General features: G+C 37.2%; 2 protein-coding genes and 2 pseudogenes across 2 annotated transcripts; 1 reads left to right on the forward strand and 3 right to left on the reverse strand.

The window, feature by feature from the left end:
* Positions 1-4,267: 4,267 nt before the first annotated feature.
* On the reverse strand, positions 4,268-4,451 carry LOC122049728 (annotated as a pseudogene).
* A 2,400-nt stretch (positions 4,452-6,851) lies between these two features.
* On the forward strand, positions 6,852-8,312 carry LOC122049657 (transcription factor WRKY19-like). Its single transcript, XM_042611014.1, has 3 exons — positions 6,852-7,267; positions 7,343-7,468; positions 7,616-8,312. Exons 1-3 carry the CDS (start codon positions 6,954-6,956, stop codon positions 8,172-8,174), a joined length of 999 nt encoding a protein of 332 aa, XP_042466948.1. The 5' UTR covers positions 6,852-6,953; the 3' UTR covers positions 8,175-8,312.
* Positions 8,313-11,764: 3,452 nt separating this feature from the next.
* On the reverse strand, positions 11,765-12,727 carry LOC122048838 (pathogenesis-related genes transcriptional activator PTI6-like). Its single transcript, XM_042610357.1, has one exon. It carries the CDS (start codon positions 12,725-12,727, stop codon positions 11,765-11,767), a length of 963 nt encoding a protein of 320 aa, XP_042466291.1.
* Positions 12,728-18,583: 5,856 nt separating this feature from the next.
* LOC122048839 overlaps positions 18,584-27,841 on the reverse strand; it is a 48,833-nt pseudogene continuing 39,575 nt past the window's right edge.

Raw genomic sequence — 27,841 nt, forward strand, 5'->3', positions numbered from 1 at the left:
ATCTTAATTATAGAGTACTATATCCACCTATACCCACCTTCTTACCCATCCCATAGGGGCCGGCCAAGCTAGCTTGGAGACCAAGCTAGGGCCGGCCAAAGTTTGGTTCATGGGTGCTTCAAGGTGGTCGGCCCTAGCTTGGGTTCAAGCTTGGTGTGGCCGGCCCAAATTAAAATAAAAGGATTTTTATTTTTTAAAATTTTCTTATGTGGATAACATGATTTAAAAGAGAGTTTAAAAATTTAAAAATTTCCTTTTATAAGATTCTACAAAAGATTAAGAGAAGACCTAAATCTCTTTCCTTATTTGTAGATTAAAAAGGTTGATTTTAATTTTAGTAAAAACTTTCCTTTTAACCATGTTCATGATTTAAAAGTTTAAAAAATTAATAATTCTCTTTTATTAGTTTCTACAAAAGATTAAGAAAAGATTTGATATCTTTCCTTATTTGTAGATTGAAAGGAGATTTTAATTTTTAGAGATAACTTTTCGGAAATTATCCACATGTTTAAAGAAAGATTTAATTTATAAAATTTCCTTTTAACCAATCATGAAGGGATAAAAATTATTGGAGAAGTTTTTTATAAAATTTCCGGAAGCAAATAAGGAAGTTTTAATTTGTGTTTAAAATTTTATTTGCTTGGAGATTTGGTTTGGCCGGCCATTATAATAATGAGAAGAAAATTTATTTTTAATTAAATAAATTTTTCCTTTTGCAAAAGAATTAAGGAAGTTTTTATTAAAATTTCCTTATTTGCCAAGACCAAGGATTATAAAAGAGGAGGTGGAGGAGCCTTCATGGGTGAACAACCTCTATTCTTTTCCTCCCTCTCTTCCTTGGTTTTGGTGGCCGGCCCTATTTCTCTCCTCTCCTCTTGTTGGCCGAAACCTATCTTCTTGGTGGAGCTCTTGTTTGTGGCCGGATCAAGGAAGGAGAAGAAGAAGAGAAAGCAAGCCTTGTCTCTAGCATCCCTTGGAGCATTGGTGGTAGCCGAAATTCTTCATCCTTGAAGAAATTTATTGTGGCCGAAATCTAGAAGAAAGAAGGAAGGTGGTTCTCATCTCGGAAGATCGTTGCCCACACAATGTCCGAGGTTAGAAGAGGAATACGGTAGAAGATCAAGAGGTCTTTGTCTTCAAAAGAAAGGTATAACTAGTAATGTTTTTCCGCATCATGCTAGTTTTATTTCTTTGTAAAAATACCAAATACAAGAGGCATGCGATTCTAGTATTTCGAATTTATTTTCGATATTGTGTTTTTTTGTTTTTCTTTTTCCTTGTGATTTGATTATTTTTTTCGGTTGACCTAAAGTTATTTAAGGAAATTAAATATTAGCTTTCCTTAAAAGGCTTTGTCTAGTCGGTGGTGGTTGATCCCATATCCAAGAAGGTCATGTGCCTTGCCACGTCAGTACTGGAAGCCAATTTTGGAAATTAATATTTAATAGAATTAATAACCTAGGTGATTTGGATCGAAAGTGTTAAGTTCCGCAGGAGATCCAAGTCTAAACCTAAAAGAACAAATAAATTAAACTTAGGATCAAACGTATTAAGTTCCGTAGGCGATCCGAGTTTAATTTAAAAGAACACATGGTAGCTAGGAAAAGGTTCAGACCTTTGTACAAAATTTTTGTACAGTGGAACCATTAGGTTTTCCGAGTAGCAACCAACAGTAAGTACTTTAGAGAATCTATTTTCAACTTTTGGACTTTACGAGTTGATATGTGCAGGTTTAAGAAATAAAAAAAAAGTTAGTTCAAAACCTAGCACTAAAAGCTAACCAGAAAGATGAATCAGATTCTGACATATCACTCGACGAAAATGAATTAAGCCGCTTTTATGGTAAGGAAAATTTTCAAAATATTTTAAGTCAAATAACTTCAGTAAGAAACAGACAACGAAGTTAATCTAAAGTAGAAGGAAGGTTCGATATTACAACTACCAAGAAAATTGATACATAAAAGATGACTGTCTTAAGCTGAAGAAAAGGGAGAAAGAAAAAGAAAAAGGGCTAAGATAGACGAAGCACAAAAATTTAAAATCCACGTGGGCGAGTCTTTGTCAACGTTTGAGATCGAGGCCTACGCCAAACTTGCACTTATGATAAATCATCAAGAAGTTGAAGGCAAAGCAAGATCATCCGAAATGATCATCGAGAGCATCGATGAAGAGGAAACTTCAAATTATGAGTTTGATATGATAAGTGAGGTACGACTCTTATCTCCTGATCAGTTATGTTGTATGAAGGTGTAAAAATGTTAAGTAGACCATTATCTAAAATGAGATCTAAGTATATAAAGTCAAAGAAAGACAATGAATGTTTATTAGAAGATTATGATTAAATGAAAATTGAAAATGAGAAATTAAACAATCAAATAAAAATATTAAAAAAGAATTATACATGTTCAATGTTTAGAATTCTAGAAATTTTAAAGAGCTTAATTAGTATTTTAGATTTCTTAAGAATTAAATTTTAAAAAATCCTAGAAATTATATTTCATAAATTTTTTTAATAAATTCAGTAACTAGGAACTTATTTTTGGATTCTAACAACATGTTTAACTTGATTAAAATTAATTTTTGTGAATGCTTTAATTTTAATTTATTTTAATTTTTAACATTGATAATAAAATTAATTATTTTATATATTATGTGTTGAAATTTTTTCTTTTAGTAAATGGTGATAATATCTACTAATAGAAATTTTTTTTTGAGATTTTTCAATAATTATATAATTTTTTATAAAAATGTAATTTAAAATTTTTTAATTTAGTAAAATTTAATATCTGCTAATTACTGTTGTATTTTGAATGTCTAGAAAGATCAGCCAAATTTTTTAGATTCAAAAATTATTTTAAATACTTATTTTTAAAAATAAATTTATCTTTTTTAAAATATTTTTTTACGATTAAAATAAAAGAAGTTTTATACTTGAAATTTGTATGATAGTTTCAAATTATTATGATTATTATTAATAAAAAATTTCAAGATTTTTTAACACATTAAAATATTTTTAAAATTATTTTTTAAAAACATCTAATTATATTAAAAATTATTCCTTTTTGAATTTAATTTTCATAGAAAAATAACTGATATTACTGGCTTATACACTAGAAAAAGTTTCACTATTTTTTTAACTATTCTTTTTCCTATTTTTTATGTGATCAGAGGGGAGACTTAAAAATTAAGTTTAGGGGAGGTGTATATTTCAAGATTTTATTCTTTACTTGTTATAATTGCCAATTTATTGTATTTAATTGCACAATTACTTACTTTATTATTTTTTTACACTAACTTAATTTATGTTGATGCACATCAAAAAGGGAGAGATTGTAAATATCCCGAGTGACTTTTGATGTGATCAATCGGGTTAAATTAGACTCTTCATTTTTTATGCTTTGTGTTTAAGTGTGCAGGAACTTAGGAACACAAGAAGTTGAGTGGAAAACACAGTAGATAAGAAGGATGACACAGGAAGCAAGTCGACGGGCTCGGTACATTAGAGGAATGAGAAGCTGTAGAAGAGTACATCGGCAGACGACAAGGACGCACACTACGCGTCCGAGAAGCTAGAGAGGAAGACTATTCGAGGAGAACGCCAGAGTTGGGTTCGGGTGAGCTCAACTCTAGATGAACGGAGAATCACCCAAGCGATTGAAGCAGCAGCTAAATAAGTTAACACAAAGTTGACTTGTCCAGGTGCCTCGACTTGACCAAACTTCAAGCGTCCGAGCCACCCTGGTATAGCACAGGGGCCTCTTTGACCGTTGCGGTGAGGATAACTCTCGAACTTCATGTCAGCACTAATGTAGGCGCCTGAGCGAGGATAAAGACTTATCATCAAGCAGTTGAAGAGTCGTTGCGAAACAGATAAGGTGTACCGCTAGAGGTACTAGGACCTGCTCTAGGTGCCTAGACTTGGCACATCAGCCAATGGACAAATTCAACTAGTAAACTATAAATAGAGCTCTGATCCTTGGAGTTCAACACAACACTCGCTTCTATTGTTTTACTACTTTCCATTTTTCTATACGTAGTTGTTGTAAGAGGTTACTCCGTTAGAAGGAGATTTTTGATGAAGCTTTCAAAGTCTTAGACTAACAACCTCGCTGGTTATAATTAAGTAATTCGTTCTTGCCTCATACTATTATTTTATGCATCTATTTCTGTTTAATTAATGTGGATTCTCTTTGCCAAAAAGAAAGCAAAAGATAATTGATTTTAACGTGCAGGACGCCATCCACCATCTCTAGCCTGCCTATACGGGACCTACAGCGCCAGACCCATGCAGTAATGAAATGCAAAGGCGACGTTAGAGAACCCCAGTAGCAAGCTACTGTAACGGGCTCTCCCTTATAAAAAATATAATTTAATTTTTTATATCAAATATTAAACTGCTAATTAAGAACAAATACTACACTTGATCTTAGCCAATAGACTGAGAAATGTATGTTTTCTAACGTCCCAAACTCAAGGTATTAATAGAAGATTCTCTACTCCCGGTGTTGCCAATCCAAAGATGTAAGACTAAAGAAATCCATGATAATACATATTTTTTATTTAAAAAATAACTAGAAAAAATTACTAATAAAGCTTAAATTTATTTTTTAGCGTGAAAAGAGAAAAGGACATTAACATAATTTAATTTTGAGCTCATTAAAATTAGTTATTAAAGGGTCCAGATTTTTAATTAAATAGTGAGATATGATAAAAATCAAAAGGCCATCCTTATTTTTTGGAATCATCCAAATATGTCCCTCTTTGATTTTTTTTTTTTTACCTTTTTTTTTAATGGACGACTATCCTTCATTTTATTATTTCTATTATTCTCTCTCACTTATATTTCTCATTTAAATTGTGAACAAGAGATGCGCCGCTATAGCAGTTACTACTACATAATTATAACAACTATTATTTCGTATATGTCTGTGTAGCAGCTACTAAACTGTTGTTATTACAACGTGAATAGTTAAGCCTTGAAATATTATAACTTTTGAATCGAGTTTAATTATGAGATACACAATATATAAATTGAAGTTTATTCAGAGATCTACATTTATTACTATGTATAATTCACAATTCTCTATCTTAGGCCTAAAAAAACATCGTTTAAAGTATTTTCAAAAGATCCAAAGAATTTTAGTTGTCTTTATTAAGGTTATTTTTCATATTATAGCAATTACGAAATCATAATAGCTACAATTATTGTTGGATCGAGGCATGTGAGGGGGAGGGAGTGAATCACATGTATTTAAAAAATGTTTCTTTTTCTTTTTAAACAAAAGTGCGGTGGAAATAAAAACAAAAACTAAAAGCAAACGAGACTCAGTCGTCGGTTTACTTGGTTCGGAATCTTTGTCAATTCCTATTCCAAGACCTACGATCCCTTGAATAGTATCAATGGATAATTCACTATAAAACTCTCTGAAACCGACGGAAGAGGAAATCAAATACAAGTATGAAAATAAGGAAAGTGTAACAACTTACACTTTCCTTTTGTAAGTATGACAAAAGTACAACATCACAAAATCGTTATCAACACTTGAAATTGTAGAGTCTGAACGGGCTCGTGTGTCAGTGTCGGTGTGTTGGCAGCGATCGGATGTCTTGGAGCAGTAGTGCAACAGTAGAATGGAGTTGAAGCAACGACAGAAGAGGTGTTGAAGCTTATAAATGAATTGTCAATTGATGACTGTTCGTCAACTTCTTTTATTGATGATCCGAGGCACCTCCTTTCTTTGAAGGCGCCTCCGATTAATCTGATCTTCACCGAAGATAATGGTTCTTATCCGCACAGAGGGACATCCTTCCCACTGAAGGTGCCTCGGTTCATCGAGGCTCTATCCTTCACGACCACAAGCCTTAGCTTATTCGAGTGGGGAGGCATGTCAGTGCATAGAAAAATAATATACCCTATAAAATTGAGTTAACACAATTTATGAGCATTATTAATTAAATCTTGATCTCTAGACCATGACCAAGTCTTGATCTCAACTTAGATTTCCAAAATGGATCTAAGCTAGATCAGCGCCTAAGGTCCCTAATTGGGGCTCGTCCTCACTGGATTACTCTCTTCTAGTGATTTATCTTTACTTACCATGTAGAATCACTTAACTCTCCTTTGATCCACCGGATCTTCCTGTCAGTTGTCAGGTCCGCAGACCTAACTGGACTTCGGCTAGCTGTTAGATCCCGCAGATCCAGTCGGACTTCCCGCCAGATATCGGGTCGCTCCTTGACCTATATGGATTCCCATCAGCTATCAGATCCCGTACATTTAACTGGATTTCAGCTTGGTATCAAGTCCTCTAGACCCGTTAAATTCTACACACTTAGTAAAAATATTAGACAATATAAAACCTAACTTTAATTATTTGTCATTTATCAAAAATTTAAATTTGATCATTGATATTTACTGCATCAATAATTATAACTAGTTATAATTATTGTAGTTATAGTATTTATGAAATAATAACTACCATAACACTATTTATTTGAGAGAATAATAAAAATAATATTAGAGGATAAATACGTCATTATCATAGGTGGGACGAATCATTCTTTTGATAAAAATATATATATATAAAGCCCTTTTACCTTTATTTCCCATTAACAAATTGAATCAAAATTAGAGTGCAAGCTCTTCGATTATGACTGACGTCGCACTCACGCGGCGACCAAAAGAACAAAATTGTAGACTAATCAAAATCTTCTTGATCAGTCAACCACTTGCTTTTCTATTCTGCTAATTGCCTGCTGTAGCTTTGAATCCTTCAACCATCTCCTCGTCAAACTGATCACATTCCTCGTCGTACGGACTCAACCCCTATTTGATCCTCCACTTTAAATTCTCAGTTCCTGCTTCCCTTGTCTCGCAATAACGCGTTGCATGATTATTCTGCGTATGCGATTCCAATTTCAGTTTCAGAGACACCTTCGTGCATCAGTTGGCGATGGAGGGCGCGCTGGATTTGAGTTCGCTGCTCAGGCTGCTGTCGCAGGCGGAGCGGCAAGCCGGGCAGCTCATGGCGCAGGTTCACGCCGATGGGAACCAGTACCGCCGAACAGCTCTGCTGCAGCAGATACGGTCTTGTTTGGAGGACGCCATCGCCACGGCTAAGATCATGGAGCCCGAGCCGTCGAACCTACCGCCGCAGTTACCCCTTTCCGACTCGCCGCCGATTTCAAACAGCGGCAGTCCCCGGAGCGAGTGCTCCGAGCGAGTACTGTTCAAGGAACACGAGCGCAGGGAGATGTGCAAGAAGAGGTGAGCTCCTGCGGTCGCAACGATAGGCACACGGCAGTTCAGAGCTTTCTAATTAAATTCTCTCTGTGGTTTCAGAAAAACTCTACCGAAATGGGCGAGCCGAGTTTGCGTGGCCGGCGGCGGGCTTGCGGAGGGGTTGGAAGATGGATATAGCTGGAGGAAGTATGGGCAGAAGGGAATCCTTGGAGCCCGGCATCCAAGGTTTGTAAATCTACCACATATATTTCATCTTTCATGGCGGAGGCATGAAGAGGCTACTGCATTCAGTAGAATTGGGCTCCTTTTGGTGGTTATGTTTTGCCCTTTTCAGTTGCTGTAAATAAATGATTTTTTATTTCACTCAACCAGAGGCTACTACAGATGCACTCACCGGAACACCGCCGGCTGCCTCGCCACAAAACAAGTGCAGAGATCCGACGACGACTCTTGTGTCTTTGACATCACTTACCGCGGCGACCACACCTGCCAGCAGAAGCTACAAGCTCCGCCGACTCCGGGAGCAGACGAACCAGCCACTAGCCAAAGCCATGACCACCACCAAGCTCAAGTTTTGAACTCTTCCTTCTTCTTCCCTTCCTCGTCCGCCCAAATCACAAGTTTCCCCCCTCAGAACCTCGTCTTCTCGTCGACGGCGGCAGTTGAAGACCACCACCGCAACTACTACACGGGGAGCTCCACTCCCCTGTTCATTTCGCCGGCGACCTCGGATTCCAATTACTTCCCAGTGGCTCCTTCTCAAGTAGCAGTTCATCCGAACGCTTCCGAGTCTGAGCTCACTGAGATCGTCTCGGCAGCCGCTTCGACGACCAACTCACCGAGGATGGACGCAAATTTTATGCTCGATCAGGCGGAGTTTGGTCCGTTGTTCAACTTTGATCCGTCCAACTTTTTTGGATCGAGTTTCTAATTCCTGAGCAAGGAATTGACGTAGTCAAAAATGTTCTTTCTAGTTTTGCCCATCTAGGATTCCAAAAATCTGGAATTTATTTATCTCTTATGTAATTGCTGAAACTTTAAGTTGTTCCTATGTTTTTTTTTTTTGCCCTATTGTGACGTTAGATTGAAATCGCAATAACTCGAATATATTATTAAAAGCAGTGACATTTTTAATGAGAGGAGACGAATTTAAGTTGGTAAATTCAAGCTCGCCAGGACGGAGGGCATGCTACTAGGTCGCGCCTAACCTTGCGACCTCACTGTGAGGTTGTGACTAAGGCGAGACCTCACTGTAGGACGTTAAGAGAGGTGAGGATTTTGATGGCTAAATTAGAGTTGGGAAGACAATAAGAAAACGATTAGGGGAGAAGAAAATATGGGAAGGAGAAAAAAAGGTTCAGTTCAGGGAAAAGATGTTCGGCTAGTGGATTTTAATTTTAATGGGACATTTTACCAAAAAAAAATGTCCATTTTTTTAAAAAAATTTATAGTTAGATTTTTTAAAAGGTTTCCCTAATATATTATTATTTTTTAAATTCCCAAACCTAGTTGCTACTATTAAAAATCATGAATAGCAAACCCACACAAAAACCTTCTGGATATGAATAGTGATGCACTTGTAATCCCCATCCTGGCATATATACCCGGACAAATCTAAGCGTGTTCACTAGAGACGTGACAAGTACTTGAGAACACACCTTTGGAAACATTATCTAAAATGACCTAATAATCAGATTGTTCAAATGAAAAAGTAGCGGTCCACCAGTCCTGTACGTAAAACCAGCAAGGGAGCATCCTTGCTCAAGAATGTCCTCAACACACCATCTAGGCTACGAGAACACCCTCAGTCAGGACATCTCCCCTGGACTTCTGCCCCTCCTCTTACTCTACTTCATCATTTATGCTAATGTCTCTCTAACTAATACTATCCCAGGCAATGAGGTAGGTCTCCCTACCTATGGAGAAGATCTCCCTTAGACCTCAATTATTCGAAACTGTGAGAGTCTCTACCTAGGGAGACCTTCCCTAGATATCACTATATCAAATTGTGAAAGTCTCCCTACCCATGGAGATCTTCCCTAGACATCATTATCTCAGGCTACAAGAGTCTCTCTACTTGTGAAAATCTTCCCTAAACCTCAACTATCCGAGGTTGCGAGAGTCTCCTTCCCTGCGGAGATCTCCCTTGGACCTCAACTATCCGAGGTTATGACAGTCTCCTTACCTACGGAGATCTCTCCTGTATCTCAACTATTTTAAGGCTGCAAGAGTCTCCCTACTTAGAGAGATCTCTCCGGATATCATTGTCCGTGAGAGTCTCCCTACCCGTAGACACCCCCCCTAGATCTCAACTATTCGAGGTTGTGAGAGTCTCCTTACTTGCGGAGATCTCCCTTAGATATTACTATCTCAGGCTGCAAGACTGCAAGAGTCTCTCTACCTGATAAGATCTTCCTTGGGCCTCTACCAAATCTAACTATAGACTCAATCCATGTTTTCATGGTCTGTGAAAAAATTTATATTTTTTTGAGATGAGTGTATTATGTAGATTCGATCTGAGTCCCTTTTAGGCTGAGTTTAATATCCTTTGGGTCATGTCTGATCCACTTGATTTTGATTTTGAGTGACAGCTCAACAAGACTCTTAGCCACGTGAGACACGTGGAGACTGAGACATCCGCTGTATCAATAAGATTATATCCAACTGGATTCAATAGGTAACGAACCAATAAAAGTTCTTCGATCGTTTACAGGCAACACAATTAATAAAGTAAATCGGAAGATTGCAAAACCAAAAAGGTAATTTAAAAGATTGTTCATGGACCTGGAATTCACCATGCAACTACATCTCACTTCACGATCTAGCCGTCAGTGCCGCATCAACTGCGGCGACTCTGCCGTAAACCCACCCCGGCAAAGCCATCAGACGAAGCTTCGGCACTCTCAGCCTTCTCCACCGTTCCTGAAAACCCAAACCCAATTAAGTCAGCAGGCCGAGGGCTCTGCTTCCTTAATTGACGTCGCAGTGGAACCACTCGGAATAATAGTTTGACGGGACTGGAAACAACACCAGAGCATATCTTCTTCTTCGCCGGTGGAGGTTCCGGTGGTGTGGTCATGGAGCTGAGCTTCTTCATGATGGAACGGAGCTCATAGGAGTCGTAGAGAGAGCTGTTGCAGTCCCAAATCTTGTACTTTGATTCATCACCATCCATGATCAGGAGAATTATATATATTACAGGAGGATTTGGAAATTGGAGGAGGAGCTAGGAACAATTAATGAAGAAGAAGACTCCAATTAAATTAAAGTCATACACAACGTTAATAATTGTGTTTAAAGCATCAACCAATATTATATTTAATTGGAGCACCAATATTATATTTTAAAAAAAATAATTAATCAAGCCTGTGATGATCGGTCCGATCCTACGAAAATTTTCCACCAACCACTAAGGTAAATCGGGAAGTGCTGAAAGCTTAGGACTCCAACATCTTTTAGTTGCGGTAGAAGGTGAATACGCTCGCCCCTAGCGCCCCCGCAAATTCGTCCCAGGTCAACACGGAGAAGGTAAATCACGGACAGCTACTAATCTTTGGAATAATGACTAGCACAAAAGGGAGGTATTTACCTCGACTTTGTCGAGATTCGAACTCTAAATCTTATGATGATAATATCTCATGTGTTAGTCATTAGATCCATGTGAGAGAACAAATTATATATTTAGTGGATACATATGTGATTAACGATAGTTAACAAAAACCATTAATCACGAGGTAAGATTTAGAGGAAAACTAGTTTTAAAACTTAAAATACTATTCGTACAATGAAATATTATATATTTAAGATGGTCACGAGTTAAGTATATATAAATAACCTTTTTAAGTATGACCATCTTATTTATTTAAGACTCGAAAGGGGTCTCATATTCAAATTATATTTCTATCCAAGACTAAGTTAGATTTCTAATGATACATAATCAAGGCCCCCTTGGCCATCACGTCAATTAAATTATTCACAAATAAACTATTTAGTGTTCGTATGGTCTTTGTAATTTTTTTTTTCAAACAAAATAATAAAAAAAAAAAACTATGCGATCAACTATATATTTTAATTTAATAAGGGAAGTCAAAGTTTCTTTACGTGTTTTTTGAGCTTTGCTAGATTTTCACACTATTTCTTTTCTGTGTGTGTTTTCTCTGCCGAGAACACTATGCATTTTTTTAAATGAATATACATCCTCTGGTAGTCTTACGTGGACCAGAGCCGACATTGAGATGCCAAATTCTACCGAATCTAACTATGGACGCGATCCACGTGTTCGTGGTCGTCGCCGGAAAACCCTTTTTGTTTTTGCAAGTAATAGTGAATACTGTCAGTTTTCAAAAGCAAGATAAACTATCAGTTCATCACCGGCCAAAATATCGCTCTATTACAAGGGGACAAAGAAAACAAACAAAAATTGTTTTTCTTTTGCTAAATGGTTGACGGCGCCGCCTTCCGGCGACGAAATCACAGTCGATGACTTTCGAATGAACATTAACATGGCGGCGAAATTACCGGCTACATCCGGAAGAAGTCGCCGATGTCCGAGAAGAAGCTGTCGCCTCCTCGCTTGAAGTCGAGGTCAAGCCCGGAGCTGAGGTTCAATACGTCTTTCAAGTCGTCGACTAAGAAGCCGGTTGGCAAGTCGCCTTCGTCGTTGAAGAAGTTGAAAGGGGAAGTCTTTTCCAGGCCGACGAAATCGTCGAAGAGCTCTCCGTCCTCGACCGGCAGCAGGAACCCGCCGGACTCCACCGGAGGCAGGCTCGTCTCCTCTTCGCCGTCGACATGCCGGGAGGGGGAAGTGGAGAGGCCGAGGACGGAGGTTGGGGAGCGGTGGTTGTGGGCCTTGCCGGTTCGGGAGGCCACGGTGCTCTTCTTCGGCGCCGGAGAGGCGCGGACCTCGGTGGCGCCATTACTCGCGGCGGCAATGGAGACCGACGCCCCAGGCCGTGGAAAGTTCGTGATAGCGTCGGCACCGCGCAGCTCGATGGCGGCGGAGTCGTACACCCTAGCCGCCTCCTCGGCGGTGCCGTACGTCCCCAGCCACACACGGACTTGCCGCCACGGATCACGTATCTCCGCCGCGAACTTCCCCCACGGCCGCCTCCGGACACCGCGGAACCTCGGCGGCCCGCTGCCATCTCCACCTCTGGTTACGTTAACCAAGACGCATTTCTTCCTCGTCGCGGCTACGGCGGTTTTCTTCCCAGTATTGGATCTCCGAACCTCAGCCGCGGTCTGCGCCTTCCCTCGCCGGACCTCTATTCGTATCTCCTGCACGATCCGCCGGACGCTATGGCCGCCATCCGCTTCCTCGTCCCCGGACGAGTCGGTGGCGCAGTAGTCGTCGTAGAAAACTCGCACCGTGCGCTGCCGAATCTCCGCATCGCCCGACCCCCTGCCCGGCATCACCCACATGACCTTCGGCGTGACTTGGACGTGCTCCGTCCGGTTCACCGGCGTCGAAGACACAGCGGCCATCACCATAATCTATTCTCAAACACCTGCATCAACCATCAAAATCCAATCTTTTCCTTCCCAAAACCTCGAATCGAACGCGAAGATCAACAGAAACACTAAAAGCAGGAATTTTTTCAGCAACACAAATCTAAACATTCCACGACTCAAACCTCTGCTCTGCTCTGCTCTGTTTTGATCGGCAGAGACAGAAGAGATCCAAAGACGACGACGATCGAACACTGAACCAGAGGAGAAGAACAGAGAAGAAGAACGAAATTGAAGAAAAATGGTACCAAGACTTGCAGTTTTATAGCATCGACACACTATCGAATATGGAAACCTCAAGATCTGGCGCGTTCTTATTGTTTTTCCTTTTATGTATTTTCTTCACACTCAGATTTAATACTTTACCATGAAAATGTTTTTTTTTTTCGTTTTATTCCATTAAATTGTGTTTAACAGACGCGGCCGGTGTTTTTACAAAACACCCTGAACTTTTCAAATTGGACCAAAATATTTAATGACATTGCAATTGCGCTTTTATTCGGTAATTAATTTTAAAGATCTGGGGAATTTTGAAAATTTAAAAGTTAGGCGAAGGGGAAAAATAAAAATAATAAAAATAAATTAATTATGTGACAAAAGATAATTTATTCGTTCCAGTATCCTTATTAATTTATCCCTAAGTCAATACGAATAAAATAGATCACATATAATTATTAATCATTAATGTAAATGATCAAGACATAACGTATCCTTATTAATTTATCCTCAAGTCAATACGAATAAGATAGATCACATATAATTATTAATCATTCATGTAAATAATCAAGACATAAGGAAAGATATACTCGGATGCATCGAAAATTCATTAGGTTGAGGAATGTTAATACATAGATTGGACAGCTAAATTAAGAAGCACGTGTTGAGTGTGTATCAGTGTAGAGATTGTACAAAATTTTATTTTATTTTTTAAAAAATAAAATAAAATGTTAAAAATGGTAAATCTTAGTTCATTCACTCTTCGGGGTCGATTTTTTTGTTCAATGTTTATTAACTACATTCCAAAATGAAAAGATCGATGAGATCTAGATGATATACATGAATAGGTGCATTGTATGATTTTATAACAACCCACGGCAACTTTATTGATTTAATTTATTCATTTTAAGGAGTTAGCATAATTAATTATCAGTTGATCAATAACTGATAAATTAATTATATATGATAGAAAAACTATAATATATATGTGGTGTATAGTATAATTAACTGATGAAAAAAAATGATGACCCATTTGATATAATTCCTAATCAATAAACACACAAAATTGAAATACTGTAAATACCTTATCAAAGAACAATGTAAATCTTTGTGTTTTGTAACTTTTGTTGTTGATTAAAAAAAATAATCAATGTTCTGGTCTGAGAATGAGGGGTGGATTTGAATCTTGAAAATAATCTTATTATCATTGAAAATTTTTTGTTTATTTGTCACGATATTTAAATTTATAAATTCATGATTTTTAATCTTCTCATATATTAAATTCATATTTATATTATATTTTATGAGTTTAGATTCATTTTGAGACTTGATGTGATTTATCTTACATTTGTGGAATTATTTCTAAATATTTGAATGTGATCTTCTTTGTAGGCAACCAAGGGAACATAGATTAGAGTTGGATCAAATTTAGAGTCAAATCTAAGGAAGAGATCCAATCTGGTCTAATATGGATCATTCATTCAAGATTCGAGAGATCTAAGTCATCTGTCAAAGATCTAATCCATCCAAGTCAAAGGAGAGTAAATCATAGTCATTGATAAAGATTTGAGGCCTTTGATCCAAATTTGAACTGATCCAACCATTGATCCAGATCTGGAGATTTCTTAGTTGTCCATCCAAATTCAGTTCAAATGAGAAGCTATAGTTAAGAAATGGATGAAGCATTGGGGGGAGGGGGACAAAGGAGGTGGGCGCGAGGTTGGGTAGTGGAGGAGGAAGACGACCGGAGCATCACCAACAGAGGTAAGGTGTTTTTCTATTCCGCAACCATCATCGGTCGGAGTCGTCTTCCTCTTGAATCCATCCACCAACGATCGTCAAATTCTACAGTAGAAGCTCGCGCGATGCAAAGGAGATCGCCGATCCAGTTCCTTCATCTCCGCTAGCCACTAGTGATCATCCATCTACCGTCGAGGAGGGTTATGGGATTTTCTTGCCCTATTCAGATTCGATGATCCATCCTATTCACAGACATCACCATTCAGGATTCCTTCTTCTTCCACTAATGCTGATAATCCATACTGCAAGCCACAGTGAGGACAAGGGTGTTTCCTTCCTTGGAGAATCATTTCTATTCCTCCGGCATTCCTCACAATTGTAATCATCCTTCTTCCTCCATCATTTCGATCAACTTCATCCACCTTTGTTGAGCATCTCTTCTTCTTCATCCTTGCATCAAATCTAACCATATGAGCTAGGTTGCCCTAGCTTGAATTGTAAGTACCCTTAGATTTATCAGTCCTCCAAGTAGAAATTAAGAAAGAAAAAAACTAACCGTATTATTGAATCCAAAAAGAATAATATGAATATAGAGTATAAACCCTTATATACTTAAGTTAAGAAATTCTAAACCCTAAATAGAAAAGGAAAATAGACTAAATTGCTCTAAAAGTTATAAACAAATAAATATATATAATCTAACATCTTCCCTCAAACGTACGATACTACAACTAGAATCATTGAGAGTTTGTCAGACAAGAAACGAAAGTGTGAAACAGAATGTATCTTGGTAAACATATCAGCAATCTATAAATTTAAATGAATGAAAGATAATGTGATGATGCCAATCTGAAGATGATAATGAGTAATGTGACAATCAATTTTAATATATTTCATATGCTTATGAAAAATTGAATTGCCCGCAATTTGAGTAGCACTCTGATTATCACAATATAGCGGAATAGGTTGATGAAGAGATATACTTATATCTGCAAGCAACCAAACTATCTCACAAGTAGTTAAGGTCATGACATGATACTCAACTTTTGTGGAAGATATTGAAATAACATCTTGTTTCTTACTCTTCCAAGAAATCAAGGAATCACCAAAAAAAATGCATAAACCAAAGGTAAATTTGTGATCCGTAGGATCACCAGCTCAATCAGCATCAAAGTATGGATCCAACTCTAGAGATGAAATAGAAGGAAATAAAAGGCTTTGAGATAACTCCACTCAACTAACTATAAAGAAGTTCAAGTTCCTCTCTGTACCCCATTTAAGAGCTTTAGAGAGCCTTCGTACCATGTGAGCAGCGGTAAGAATTGCTTTCAACCAAAAGACTCTAGCAACACTGACAGACAATAAAAATGAATAGGTTATTTCAACAAGATACCTATGTTTCTATTCAGCCACATCATATCTATATACGAGATTTGATGAATAGTACCATCATAAGTAAGTAAATGTGAAAAATGATTCAAAGTGTATTCACCTCCCAAATCACAATGAAAGCACTTTATGATACTAGAATGTTGAATTTTCACGAAAACTCTAAAGTTGTTGAAATGGGTAAAATAATCAGACCTATGTTTTATAAGATAGACTCAAGAATAACGAGTACAATTATCAATAAATAAAACATAAAACTTTGACCTCCCTTGTGTAGGAATAGGATAGGGTCCCTACACATCAGAATAGATAAGATCAAATGGAGTAGATGAAAAAGAAAGACTTTTAGTAATTGGACAGGCAAAAAATTTGACCAGTTTACAATTACTGCAATAAAAAATATCAAAACTTTTTAAAGGTCCTAATACTCTTGTAAAAGTTAAAAACTACAAACGAGATACTGAAACATGACCTAAATGAGAGTGCCACAAATAAAAATCAAAAGATGAACGACTCAGACAAAAAGATGATAAATCCACATTTGAAGCTGCAACTTCTAGTAGAGTTGATCCAAAGCATAGAGTTCTCCTTACCTATGACCTGTCCCAATCAGCCTATGAGATCATGAGTCATGATCATAACAATTAGATGAAGAAAAGGAGATTAGGTATCCAGACTCACATAATTAACTAATAGAAACAAGATTTAAAATAAGACTCAAAATATAATAAACATTAGTAAAAGATAAAAAGATGTAACAATTGAACCAACATCTACTTATGATATAAAAGTATCATCAGCGACCACAATAGATATAGAAGAACTGGGAGAAAAAAATAAAAAATGATAAATTAGATGACATATGATGGGAGACACCAGAGTTCAAAATCCATAAGGAAAAAGATATACTTGAAATATTAGATAATGACAAACATATATGAGAGGAAGCTGACATGGTAGAGTGCTGTGAAGCAAGGAACTGTTGATACTGCTCAAGTATATACGGATCATATTTCTATGAAGCATTTGTACGACCATGCATGATGACAGAATGAATAATGCTCAGAATAACCAAACTGCACGGATACCTATCGCGAAAACTGTGGATTGTATTTAAAGTTCTTCAATCAAACTATCGAAACCATGAAGATGAAGACTCTGATATCATGTAGAAATTAAAAAGAGGAAAAAATTAGCCATATTATTGAATCCCAAAAGAATATTAGAAATACAGAGTATAAAATCTTATATAGCTAAGTTAAGAAACCCTAAACCCTAAATAGAAAAGGAAAAAAGATTAAATTATCCTAAAAGCTATAAATAAATAAATATATATAATCTAATAGTCCACTTTTTAGTGTAGTTTTCTTTTCATGTTTGGAAGAATGTTGGGGTTTAATTCCTTATGCAATTGGTTTAAATTCATTTGATTGGTAGTTGTTGTTTTGCATCTAAGTGTTCCTTGCTCATGCTCAATTTCTATATTATGGCAGATTAGGGATAACTAGATTGATTGTGTTTTAATAGATTGAGTTAGTTTTTCTTCACAGTATAGTTTCTTTCACTCTCTTTTGATGCAAACAGGTTAAGTTAGCTTAAATTTCATTGAATGGTTCGTGTTCCTTAAGTTGGGATTCAACTAAATGAGCAAAGATCTGACTCGCGTTTCAAATTGAGCCCAAATTCTGAAATCCTTCCCCCTCGCTGTCGACTGCTTCCTTCTTGGACGATCAAGGTCATTTTCTCCTTATGGTTATTGAAGCCCAGAGAGAGCATCCTTTGGGCGTCTTGTTAATGGCTATCCTCCACGTTACATTTCAAGCTTGGACTCGGTTTCGGTTACTTCATTCTGCATCTAATTATGTTCAATATTAAGAGCTTTAAACTTCAGGGACTTGTGCTGTTCTAGCTATTGACTTATCAATCATCTACTGTATGTCGACAAATATTGGATGTGTCAATATTGCCTCGTGTTGTTGTGGACATTACTCGTGGTAAGCAGTTGGTCGTTTTAAGAATTTTGAGTCATTTGTGCTTTCCCGTCTCTACAATGGAGAGAAGAATTTTGAGTCATGTGCATATATTGTTGGATTTCAGTTTTTCTGTATGCCTAGGTCGGTCTATTTCATTTTCTTTCAATTTTACTGTGTCGAACGATTTTGAGTTGAAACATTTTATTTAGTTTACTTATACAAATTGCAGATGAGCTAAACAAGTTTATATAAATTTAGCGACTATCACTGATGATGTTAGGGATTGTGGAAAGGAAGAAGAAAAAGTGGTGGTTCCCTAATGGTGGAAGAGGCTCAATGAATTTGTGTTTGTTCCACTTAACTAGAATTGAGTACATAAATTTTTGTTTTTTGATAGGTTAGGTGTTTAAATTTCATCTGATTAATTTTGGAGGTGAATGGTTTTTTTGTTTGTTTGTTTTGATTTGTCTATTAGGTAAATTTGAAATACAGTTTATGCACATTCATTGGTTAGTTTTAGCAAATTAAAATTGAAAAGCAATTGATTTTGTCCAACATAAGAACAAGAGATTCAACTAGTTTTAACTCCTTTGAGATGTTAGTGAAGAGAAGTAGAAAACTCAAGGGTATGTAACATATTCCCCTCTTCCCTTTTAAAAATTTATCGATTCACCGTCGACTCGAGACTAGCGATCCGACAATGTAGGCTTCTAGCTCTCAGGTGTTTAGCATCGTCACAAAGCATGCACTCTTCAAGAATGCAGGCTATTGAGGAAGGGAGCATTATTAGTGGAGAAGTTCATTAGTAATTGTACTGTTTTGGATCGTTGAGCAAGACATTGTCCATTATGGCGGACCATGCGAAGATCTTGCTAAGTTCACATAAGGAACAGATGAAATGCTGATGCCACAGCGTGTACAAGATCTTGAGTTTCGATGCTTTTCAACAATGACCTGAAAAAGAAAAGCACTGTCATGGCCCTCACAAAGATTTCATTAGCTGCATAACAAAATGACTAGGATTTCACTACCAGTGATTTGCTACTCCAAAATGAGGAGTTAGGAATCTGCCATAGTTGCTCAGAAATCAACAGACCCACATTGTTTGCTCTGAAAGTTGGAATCAGTAATTTTGGGAACAGAATTTCCGTGCTTCCATTGCTTCTTCAGATCATTGTTGCCTATTGTTCTTCCGATACCGAATTCATAGGAAGTTCAACTAATGGATGCCACTTCAGGCTTCAGCCATTGACTCTGTTCCTTGAACAGCAAAAATTGAGTTTTCCATGACGATGGTTTCTTGAGAGCTTCAAATTGAACAAGATAATGCGGCATATCACCAATTCATAGGTTTCAAACAAACTTAACTGCCTTTTAGGTAAAAGAACATCATGAACTTTCAGGAAATCTTAAACTACTGTGCTTGTCCTGTAAGATTAGATTCAGCAATGAGAAGTTCAACATTAGCAATCCTGTCAATCATGCTATTAATCAAATCAAATTCCTATTTGGTGGTCCGGCAGAAAAGTAATTAAGAGAGGTGAAAGGAATAGCTATAAACCAAAAAACTTCTGAGCAATGAAAAGGTGTGGTTTTAGTACCTGGCTAGACATATAACTGCAACGTTCACAGATTCCTTGCTCTGGCAACTTGGTGCATGTTGCAATTCGAAAATTCTCACCTGATCTAATAATGTCAAGTATAGATCTAGGCCTGCAGGAGAAAGAGAAGATTAGTTGAATAATCTCTACTAAGAAACCTAAATTTATTTATGTGCATACGATTATTTAATCCGGCTTTTGAATTATAGACATAGGCAAAGAATTTACCTTATTCTTTCCAAGTCCTTGATTAATTCACGAGCAAACCCACGATATGCATTAGGTGAGTAAATGCCTGCACATTCATTATCAGTACTAAGAATTGACGAGACAAAATAAAAGTGCTCTGCGTAACATATAAGTCTGGTGTGTGCAAAACATATGACAAAAAAAAAATCAGAAAGCCACTGCACAGAACAAATTTCTGGGAAACGGTAAATCTACAGATCAATATATTAGTCAAAAGAAAAGGAGATCATTTATATTAACTGCATTCCAACAATATATGGTCATTTAGGTACCAGCATGTCCTGAGTCATGCACCAAGTCTGTTTTGTAGTGCTAGCACACATAAAATAGCAGCCATGACCCATTTTCATATGCATAATATTTCCATTTAATAAGTTGGCTGTACTTGACAAGCTACTACATAAGTTCCCCTAATCACCATTTATTCTAAATGTGCATGCCAAATCTCAGCGAACGAAAAGTATAAATAAGGGAAGGGCATGATAGATTACATTCGGTGGAGAAATAATCCAGCTTCTTGAAGTATGCATACGTGAAACTTGGTTAACGTCTGACAGTATTAAAAATCGACAAATTATCTGAATAAACATACAAAGACTGCATAAAAGAATTTCATTGCCAAGGATATATAGCAATTTCTTTCTCACAAGTGTATTTGAAAGGCTTGCATCTCGGAATAGGCCCATCTTCCCCAGTAGTAATGATTGTACACCTACTCAACCTAAGAGAAGTCCATGATTGTGATTATTATTTACTATTAAGAGAAATTGTAGCAGTAAGTGAAATGTGGAGAGTACATTACCTAGCAATATCACCTGCATTATGGCCAGTAACAATTTATATCTGCTTTCATTAATGCAGCACCTCGATCTAGAGCCTACAAGTAACATGGCATCCTACTGTCCATTATCACAAGATTGGCTCTTCATATAAGGAATAAAAATAAAGCATTAAAGAGAGCGGTCCGTAGATGTAAGGAATAAAATATTTGTTGTATTCTATAAGCAATAAATATAGTAATGTATTTGCACAAAAACAGCTAGCATGCAATAAACAGATAAATAAAAGAACAGGGTTAGAAAATAGTTATCCGGGGTTGAAGCGTCGGCGTGCCGACTGTCTTTAGAGAATTTATCGTCGCCTCACGGTGCAAAGGCTCTTCGGCAAAATCCTCCCAAGATCCGACAACCACTCGTGACGATCGTAGGTGCACTCCAAGACGATCGTCACACTCGAACCCAACCTCAGATCGCACAGACTAAGCCTCAGGACTGTAAAACTCGGGAATCAGAAAAAGACCTCAGATCGCAGAGAAGAGAAGAAAACAGGAATAGCTTGAGTGAATAAGAGAGGCACAGCGCCTCCCCTTTTATTCACTATGAAGAGACTCGAAGCACTGCTTCGCCAGCGAACAAACGCGTCGCTGTTTCGCCTCCTGCGTCCTTTGCTTCGCCAACGAACAAACGCGTCGCTGTTTCGCCTCCTGCGTCCTTTGCTTCGCCAGCGAACAAACGCGTCGCTGTTTCGCCTCCTGCGTCCTTTCCTCACGCGGGAGTGTCGCTTCGCCTTCTGAGTCCGGAGGCTAGCAAAAAACGAACAGAACCGGAGAATCAAACCAACTGGTTTGGTTCAGACCGAACCATACCAGAGACTGGCATAAACGTGTCGCGCCCGGTTTATGGATTTCCGGCTCGAACCCCCCGAACTCACTTGATTTGGGCTTGATCCACGCATGCGTGTAGGTCCACCCAACTTTGCTAAGCAAGGATGGAATGACTCCATATATAAGGTCATTCCAACCTTCTTTGCTTAGCAATGTGGGACTAAATGCATACACATATGCATTACAAAAAACAAAGAAATAATTTGAATTTTCAAAAGAAAACAATTTTTTTAAAACAAAATTCAACAATATTAACATTCAAAGGAGAGATGCAAATACACATGGAATAACCATACTCATACTAATGGTATGTTTAATTGAACAGAAATGGGATAAAAAAATAATTAAAGAAATGAATTTGTTAAAAGAAGAGAAAAATGATGGGAATTCCATCTAATTCCTCCATTTATTTTCCACACAATTTTGTAGAGGGAGAAAGGAAGTTTGAGGTTTGAGTTTCTAATAGAAATAACATAAGTCGCATTACCATATTTCTTTTGGTTTTGTTCAAGCAAACAAGTAATGTAATACTTTTTTTTTTTATCTCTTCTCACATAATCTATCTCCTTCCTCCCATATTTATACCCCTTCAAGTAAACACCAGATAATGGTAGGCACTTGGCAAGTGGAAGATTACCAAGATGGCTACAATAAAATCGCAACTTTAATCCTCCTTTTAATTATAATAATGGTAATACAAGCTAGCAATTTTCTTTTGTTGAAATGTAGTATCGAATGTAACTTATTTAATTAATTAATTTAGTGATATGCTCAAGTGATTTCTAGATCCACACGTCATTGTGTTCTTCACTTTACAAACACATCCAAAGATCAAGAATGGGAACAAAGAACAACAGGATTTAGTTAGCAGAACTTTTTTTTTAATATTCTAAAATTAATTTATATATCAGCCATTAAATTTGAGAAGACAAACAGGATTTAGTTAGCAGAACTTTTTTTTTAATATTCTAAAATTAATTTATATATCAGGCATTAAATTTGAGAAAAGCTTTTAGGACCAGAACTTTTCAGATTTTTTTAAAAAAATCTGTAAAATGATATTTGCAACTTAAAAAGCTGGGCAACCAAATAGCCAAAAAAAAGAAAATTCCACTAGTGCACAATCTACCAAGTAACTTATGATACCTGACGATGAAATACTCCACAAAAAGTACAGTTGTTTTTAAGCCTATTGCCTTCACTATCTCATCCATTGTCCAACCATACAGATCTTTGTAAGAAACCACCTTCAGGGGCAATCCATACTGCAGCAGATTTGTAACGCTAATAATTTAAAAGATATACAAGGATGGGTTAACTTCAAGAAGATGTGACTATAAATCATTAAATCACAAAAACAAATAATAACTACAACAACAATTAAGTCTTATCCCACTAGATGGATCTGCTAAAAACAGGCAATAACTAAAGTAGTATAATTGCGTAACCAATAGGGGTTAAAACAGTAGATTTTGCCATCCTTTGAGACAGTAAATTTAGTTCATGATACATTAGATGCAGATATTCTCTTTGGAGAAAAAGAGTCAATGGCAGTTAATTGTCTAAAATACTGGTGTTTCAAGGCTACATTTCTTTACCTTAATGGTACCATGAGGGAAGAGCAAAGATACAAGCAGTTGAATAATGCATATTATCCTTTATTCCAGAACTATGTCTACACGTGGCATGACAGAGCAAAGATACAACAACAACAAACAACAACAACAACAACAACTAAGCCTTTTCCCACTAGATGGGGTCGGCTGTATGAATCTTTTTATGCCATTGAGCGCTATCTCCTATTATATCATCATCTATATTTAAATCAATTTTATCTTGTTTTATTGTTGCTAACCAAGTTTTTTTTGATCTTCCTCTTCCTCGTTTGATATGCATGTTTATCATAGTTTCACATCGCCTAACTGGAGCATTTATTGGTCGTCTAAGTACATGTCCATACCATCTTAAACGTGTCTCTCGAAGTTTTTCCTCAATAGATGCAACTCCGACTTTCTCTCTAATGCTCTCATTTCTTATTTTATCCATCTTCGTATGTTCACACATTCACCTTAACATCCTCATCTCTGCAACTCTCATCTTCTGCTCATGTGCTCGAGTCATAGCCCAACATTCAACTCCATATAACATAGCAGGTCTAACTACGGTTTTATAGAACTTACCTTTAAGTTTGAGGGGTACTTTACGGTCACATAAAACACTCGACGCTCCCCTCCATTTCACCCATCTTGCTTGTATTCTATGTAAGACATCTCTCTCAATCCCTCCATCATTTTGTACAAATGATCCTAAATATTTAAATCTTTCGGTTCCAGGCAACTCGTCCTCTCCTATCTTAACAGTTGTTTCATTACTTCTAATATTACTAAACTTAAATTCCATATATTCTGTCTTTAATCTACTAAGTTTAAAACCTTTTCCTTCTAGTATTTCCCTCTAAGATTCTAGCTTAGCATTTACTCCTTTACGTGTCTCATCTACCAAAATAATATCATCTGCAAACAACATGCACCACGGTACTGTGTCTTGAATGTGCGCAGTGAGTTCGTCCATAATTAGTGTAAAAAGATAGAGACTTAGAGTTGATCCTTATGTAACCCTATCTTTATTGGAAATGCTTCAGTTACTCCGCCTGAAGTCTTTACTCTAGTCGTTACATCCTCATACATATCCTTAATTAGTTCAATATATGTTACGCTAACACCTCTCTTTTCTAAAATTCTCCATATAATTTCTCTTGGTACTCTATCATAAGTTTTTTCTTAGTCAATGAATACCATGTGTAGATCTTGTTTTTGCTCCCGATATTTTTCAATTAATTGTCTAAGAAGATGTATAACTTCTATTGTCGACCTTCCAGGCATGAACCCAAATTAATTTTCTGTCACTGTGGTCTCCTTCCTTAATCTTTTTTCTATTACTTTTTCCCAAAGTTTCATAGTATGACTTATTAGTTTAATACCCCTATAGTTTGCACAATTTTGTAAGTCTCCATTATTCTTATATAAGGGAACTAGAATACTTATCCTCCATTGATCAGACATTTTTTTCATTTTCAATATCATGTTAAATAATTTTGTAAGTCATTCAATACCTTGTTTCTCTAAGCACTTCCATACCTCTATCGGAATATCATCTGGTCCAACGACTTTTCTATTATGCATCTCACTTAAAGTTTGTTTTACTTCTGAAGTTTGAATTCTACGATAAAAATTAAAATTTCTCTGCTCATTTGACCTAATTAAATTACCTAAGTTAAGTTGGTCACCTAAACCTTCATTAAAAAGTCGATGAAAATACCTCTTCCACCGCTCTTTTATTTCTCCATCGTTTACTAATACCCTATTACATTTATCTTTAATACATTTTATTTGGCTAAGATCTCTTGTTTTCTTTCTCTCACTTTAGCTATTCTATAAATGTCTCTTTCCCCTTCTTTTGTATCCAATTTTTGATATAACCGTTCAAAAGTTTCATTTTTTGCTTCACTCACTACTTTCTTAGTTTCTTTCTTGGCTATTATATATTTTTTTAAGTTTTCCTCGTTCTTACAAATATATAATTCCTTATAAGCTATTCATTTTTCCTTTACTTTCTCTTGTACTTTCTCATTCCACCACCAAGATTCTTTGCTTAGTGGTGCATGTCCCTTTGACTCACCGAGTACACTCTTAGCTACTATTTTCAATTTTGATACCATCTTATCCCATGTTGTATTAGAGTCATTATATATTTCACCTAATGCTTGTACTTCTACCTTCTCCTTAAATATATGTTGCTTCCCATCTTTTAACTTCCACCACTTAATTCTAGGAATTGTATATATTTTCTTTCTATTGATACTATGTTTGAGGCGTATATCTAACACTATTACCCTATATTGGGTAGTTAAGCTTTCTCCAGGGATGACTTTGCAATCTTTACAAATCTTTCTATCCTTCTTCTGAACCATAAGAAAGTCAATTTGCGATTTATTATTCCCACTTTTGAATGTGACTAAGTGTTCTTCCCTTTTCTTAAAAAACGTATTAGCTAATATAAGGTCATATGCTATCGCAAAATCTAATATAGTTTTCCCTTCCTCATTCCTCGTTCCAAATCCATAACTCCCATGTAATCTCTCATATTCCTCATTTTTCACTCCGACATGCCCATTTAGATCACCTCCTATAAAAATCATTTCATTTAGTGGAATATTTTGTAATATTTCATCTAAGCCCTCCCCAAACCTTGATTTGGTAACTTCATCTAATCCTACTTGTGGTGCATATACGCTAATTATGTTCATAGTTTCTTTCGCCACTATTATTTTAAGGGCTATAATTCTATCCCCTTTTCTAACTACTCCTACAATTTCATCCTTTAACAAACTATCTACAATAATACCCACTCCATTTCTTGCTTTACTCTTTACAGTGCACCATAACTTAAAACCTGAGTTTTCTATCATCTTTGCCTTCTCACCTGTCCATTTTGTCTCTTGTACACACAAAATACTAATTTTTCTCCTAATCATCATATCTACTACCTCCATTGATTTACCAGTGAGAGTTCCTATGTTCCAAATCTTAGATTATTAGTTTTCCTATCATATTTGTTCTTATCTAACCTATGGTGTGAGAACTCTTGCCTATTTAACACTACACCCAAGTTCTCATGGAGATGTAGCGGTCCTTGCTGAGACGTTACAGTCGGACCCTGTAACGCGAACTCTTGCATATTTATCACTACACCCGAGTTCTGGAGATGTAGCGGTCCTTGCCGAGACGTTACAGTCGGACCCTACAACGCGTTCCTTCCGGGGAACAACCTAGCATTAGCACAATAGTTTAATGGATTCATTCATTGAATATTTGCCATAGTTTGACGTTGACTGGCAACCTAACATAACCCTCTTCCTTATCCGGGCTTGGGACCGACCATGACCGGTCATCATGGTCCAAAACTATGCTTACACATGGCATGGTAATATAAAAACTAGGCAGCATCGTACATATCCTGATAACATTAATTTATAATTTGTTATTATCTCAATTTTACTATAATTTATCTTACCTATCAAAAACCTAATACTATTGCTAATGAGTAACAATATATAATTAACAATTAGAATATAATTAAGTTACTATTATAGCATTACCAATTAATAATAATATTAATTATTAGATTATTACGCTAGTGCTCATGAACGAAGCCATCCTCTTCTTGTGAGCTTGGATTCATATTCCTCGTTCTCTTCTCCCAAAGCCATAAAGCTCAATCTTGTCCTTTGCTTCCAACTATCCCATAGCCCAATTTTCTCTTCCTCATTGATACGGCTGGTAATGGAGGGACCCAAAAGAAAAGAGTGCGAAAGGTCAAGGTCATATAGCGGTCAGAAGTTAAGGTGACTTAGCAGTCAATAGTCAAGCCGACGGGGCAGTCAGAGTCGAGCATAGGGGATAGTCAGAGGCCAGGCAGACTTGTTGAGCGAAGGGGCAAAGCAGTAGGAAGACGAAGGGAGACGACAAGCGAGGTACAAGTCACAGGTCGGGATCGGCAGAGCTGTTTAGAGATGGCTCGATCTACAGGCCTGCGATGCAAAAGACTGGAAGTACAAGTCACGGGTCGGGATCGGCAGAGCTGTTTAGAGATGGCTCGATCTACAGGCCTGCGATGCAAAGGACTGGAAGTACAAGTCACGGGTCGGGATCGGTAGAGCTGTTTAGAGATGCACGGCTCGATCTACAGGCCTGCGATGCAAAGGACTGGAAGTACAAGTCACGGGTCGGGATCGGCAAAGCTGATTAGAAGCAGCTCGATCTACAGGCCTGCGGTCGAGGGCCAGGAAACACAAAGCGCAGGGTACAGACTGGGATTGACAAAGCTATTCAGAGTCAGCCCGACTGGCAGGTGATGCGTAGAGGTTGGATCTGATCGGAGGATGCAAGGCAGATGCAGGCCACAATAGATCGGATGAGCTAAGCCGTGCGGGAGTCGGGGAGTCACAATTGTCCGTCAAGGGGTAATCACTACATACCAGCGATATGTGCGAAGGCGAAGGTTTCTAAATGAGAAGATGCTTTCACAACCAATAGCAGCCTGACAGATGGCCTTCATTACAAGACAAAACCCATGTGTAAAGGCGGAGGTTTCTAAAACAAGAAGATGCTTTCACGATCAATAGCAGCACGACAGGTGTCCAGGACTACACGACAAAGCCCAGCGTCTAACGCTTTCTGACAGGATGGCAGGTTCTAGA

Source organism: Zingiber officinale, chromosome 2B, assembly GCF_018446385.1.
Source record: "Zingiber officinale cultivar Zhangliang chromosome 2B, Zo_v1.1, whole genome shotgun sequence".
Lineage (NCBI taxonomy): Eukaryota > Viridiplantae > Streptophyta > Magnoliopsida > Zingiberales > Zingiberaceae > Zingiber > Zingiber officinale.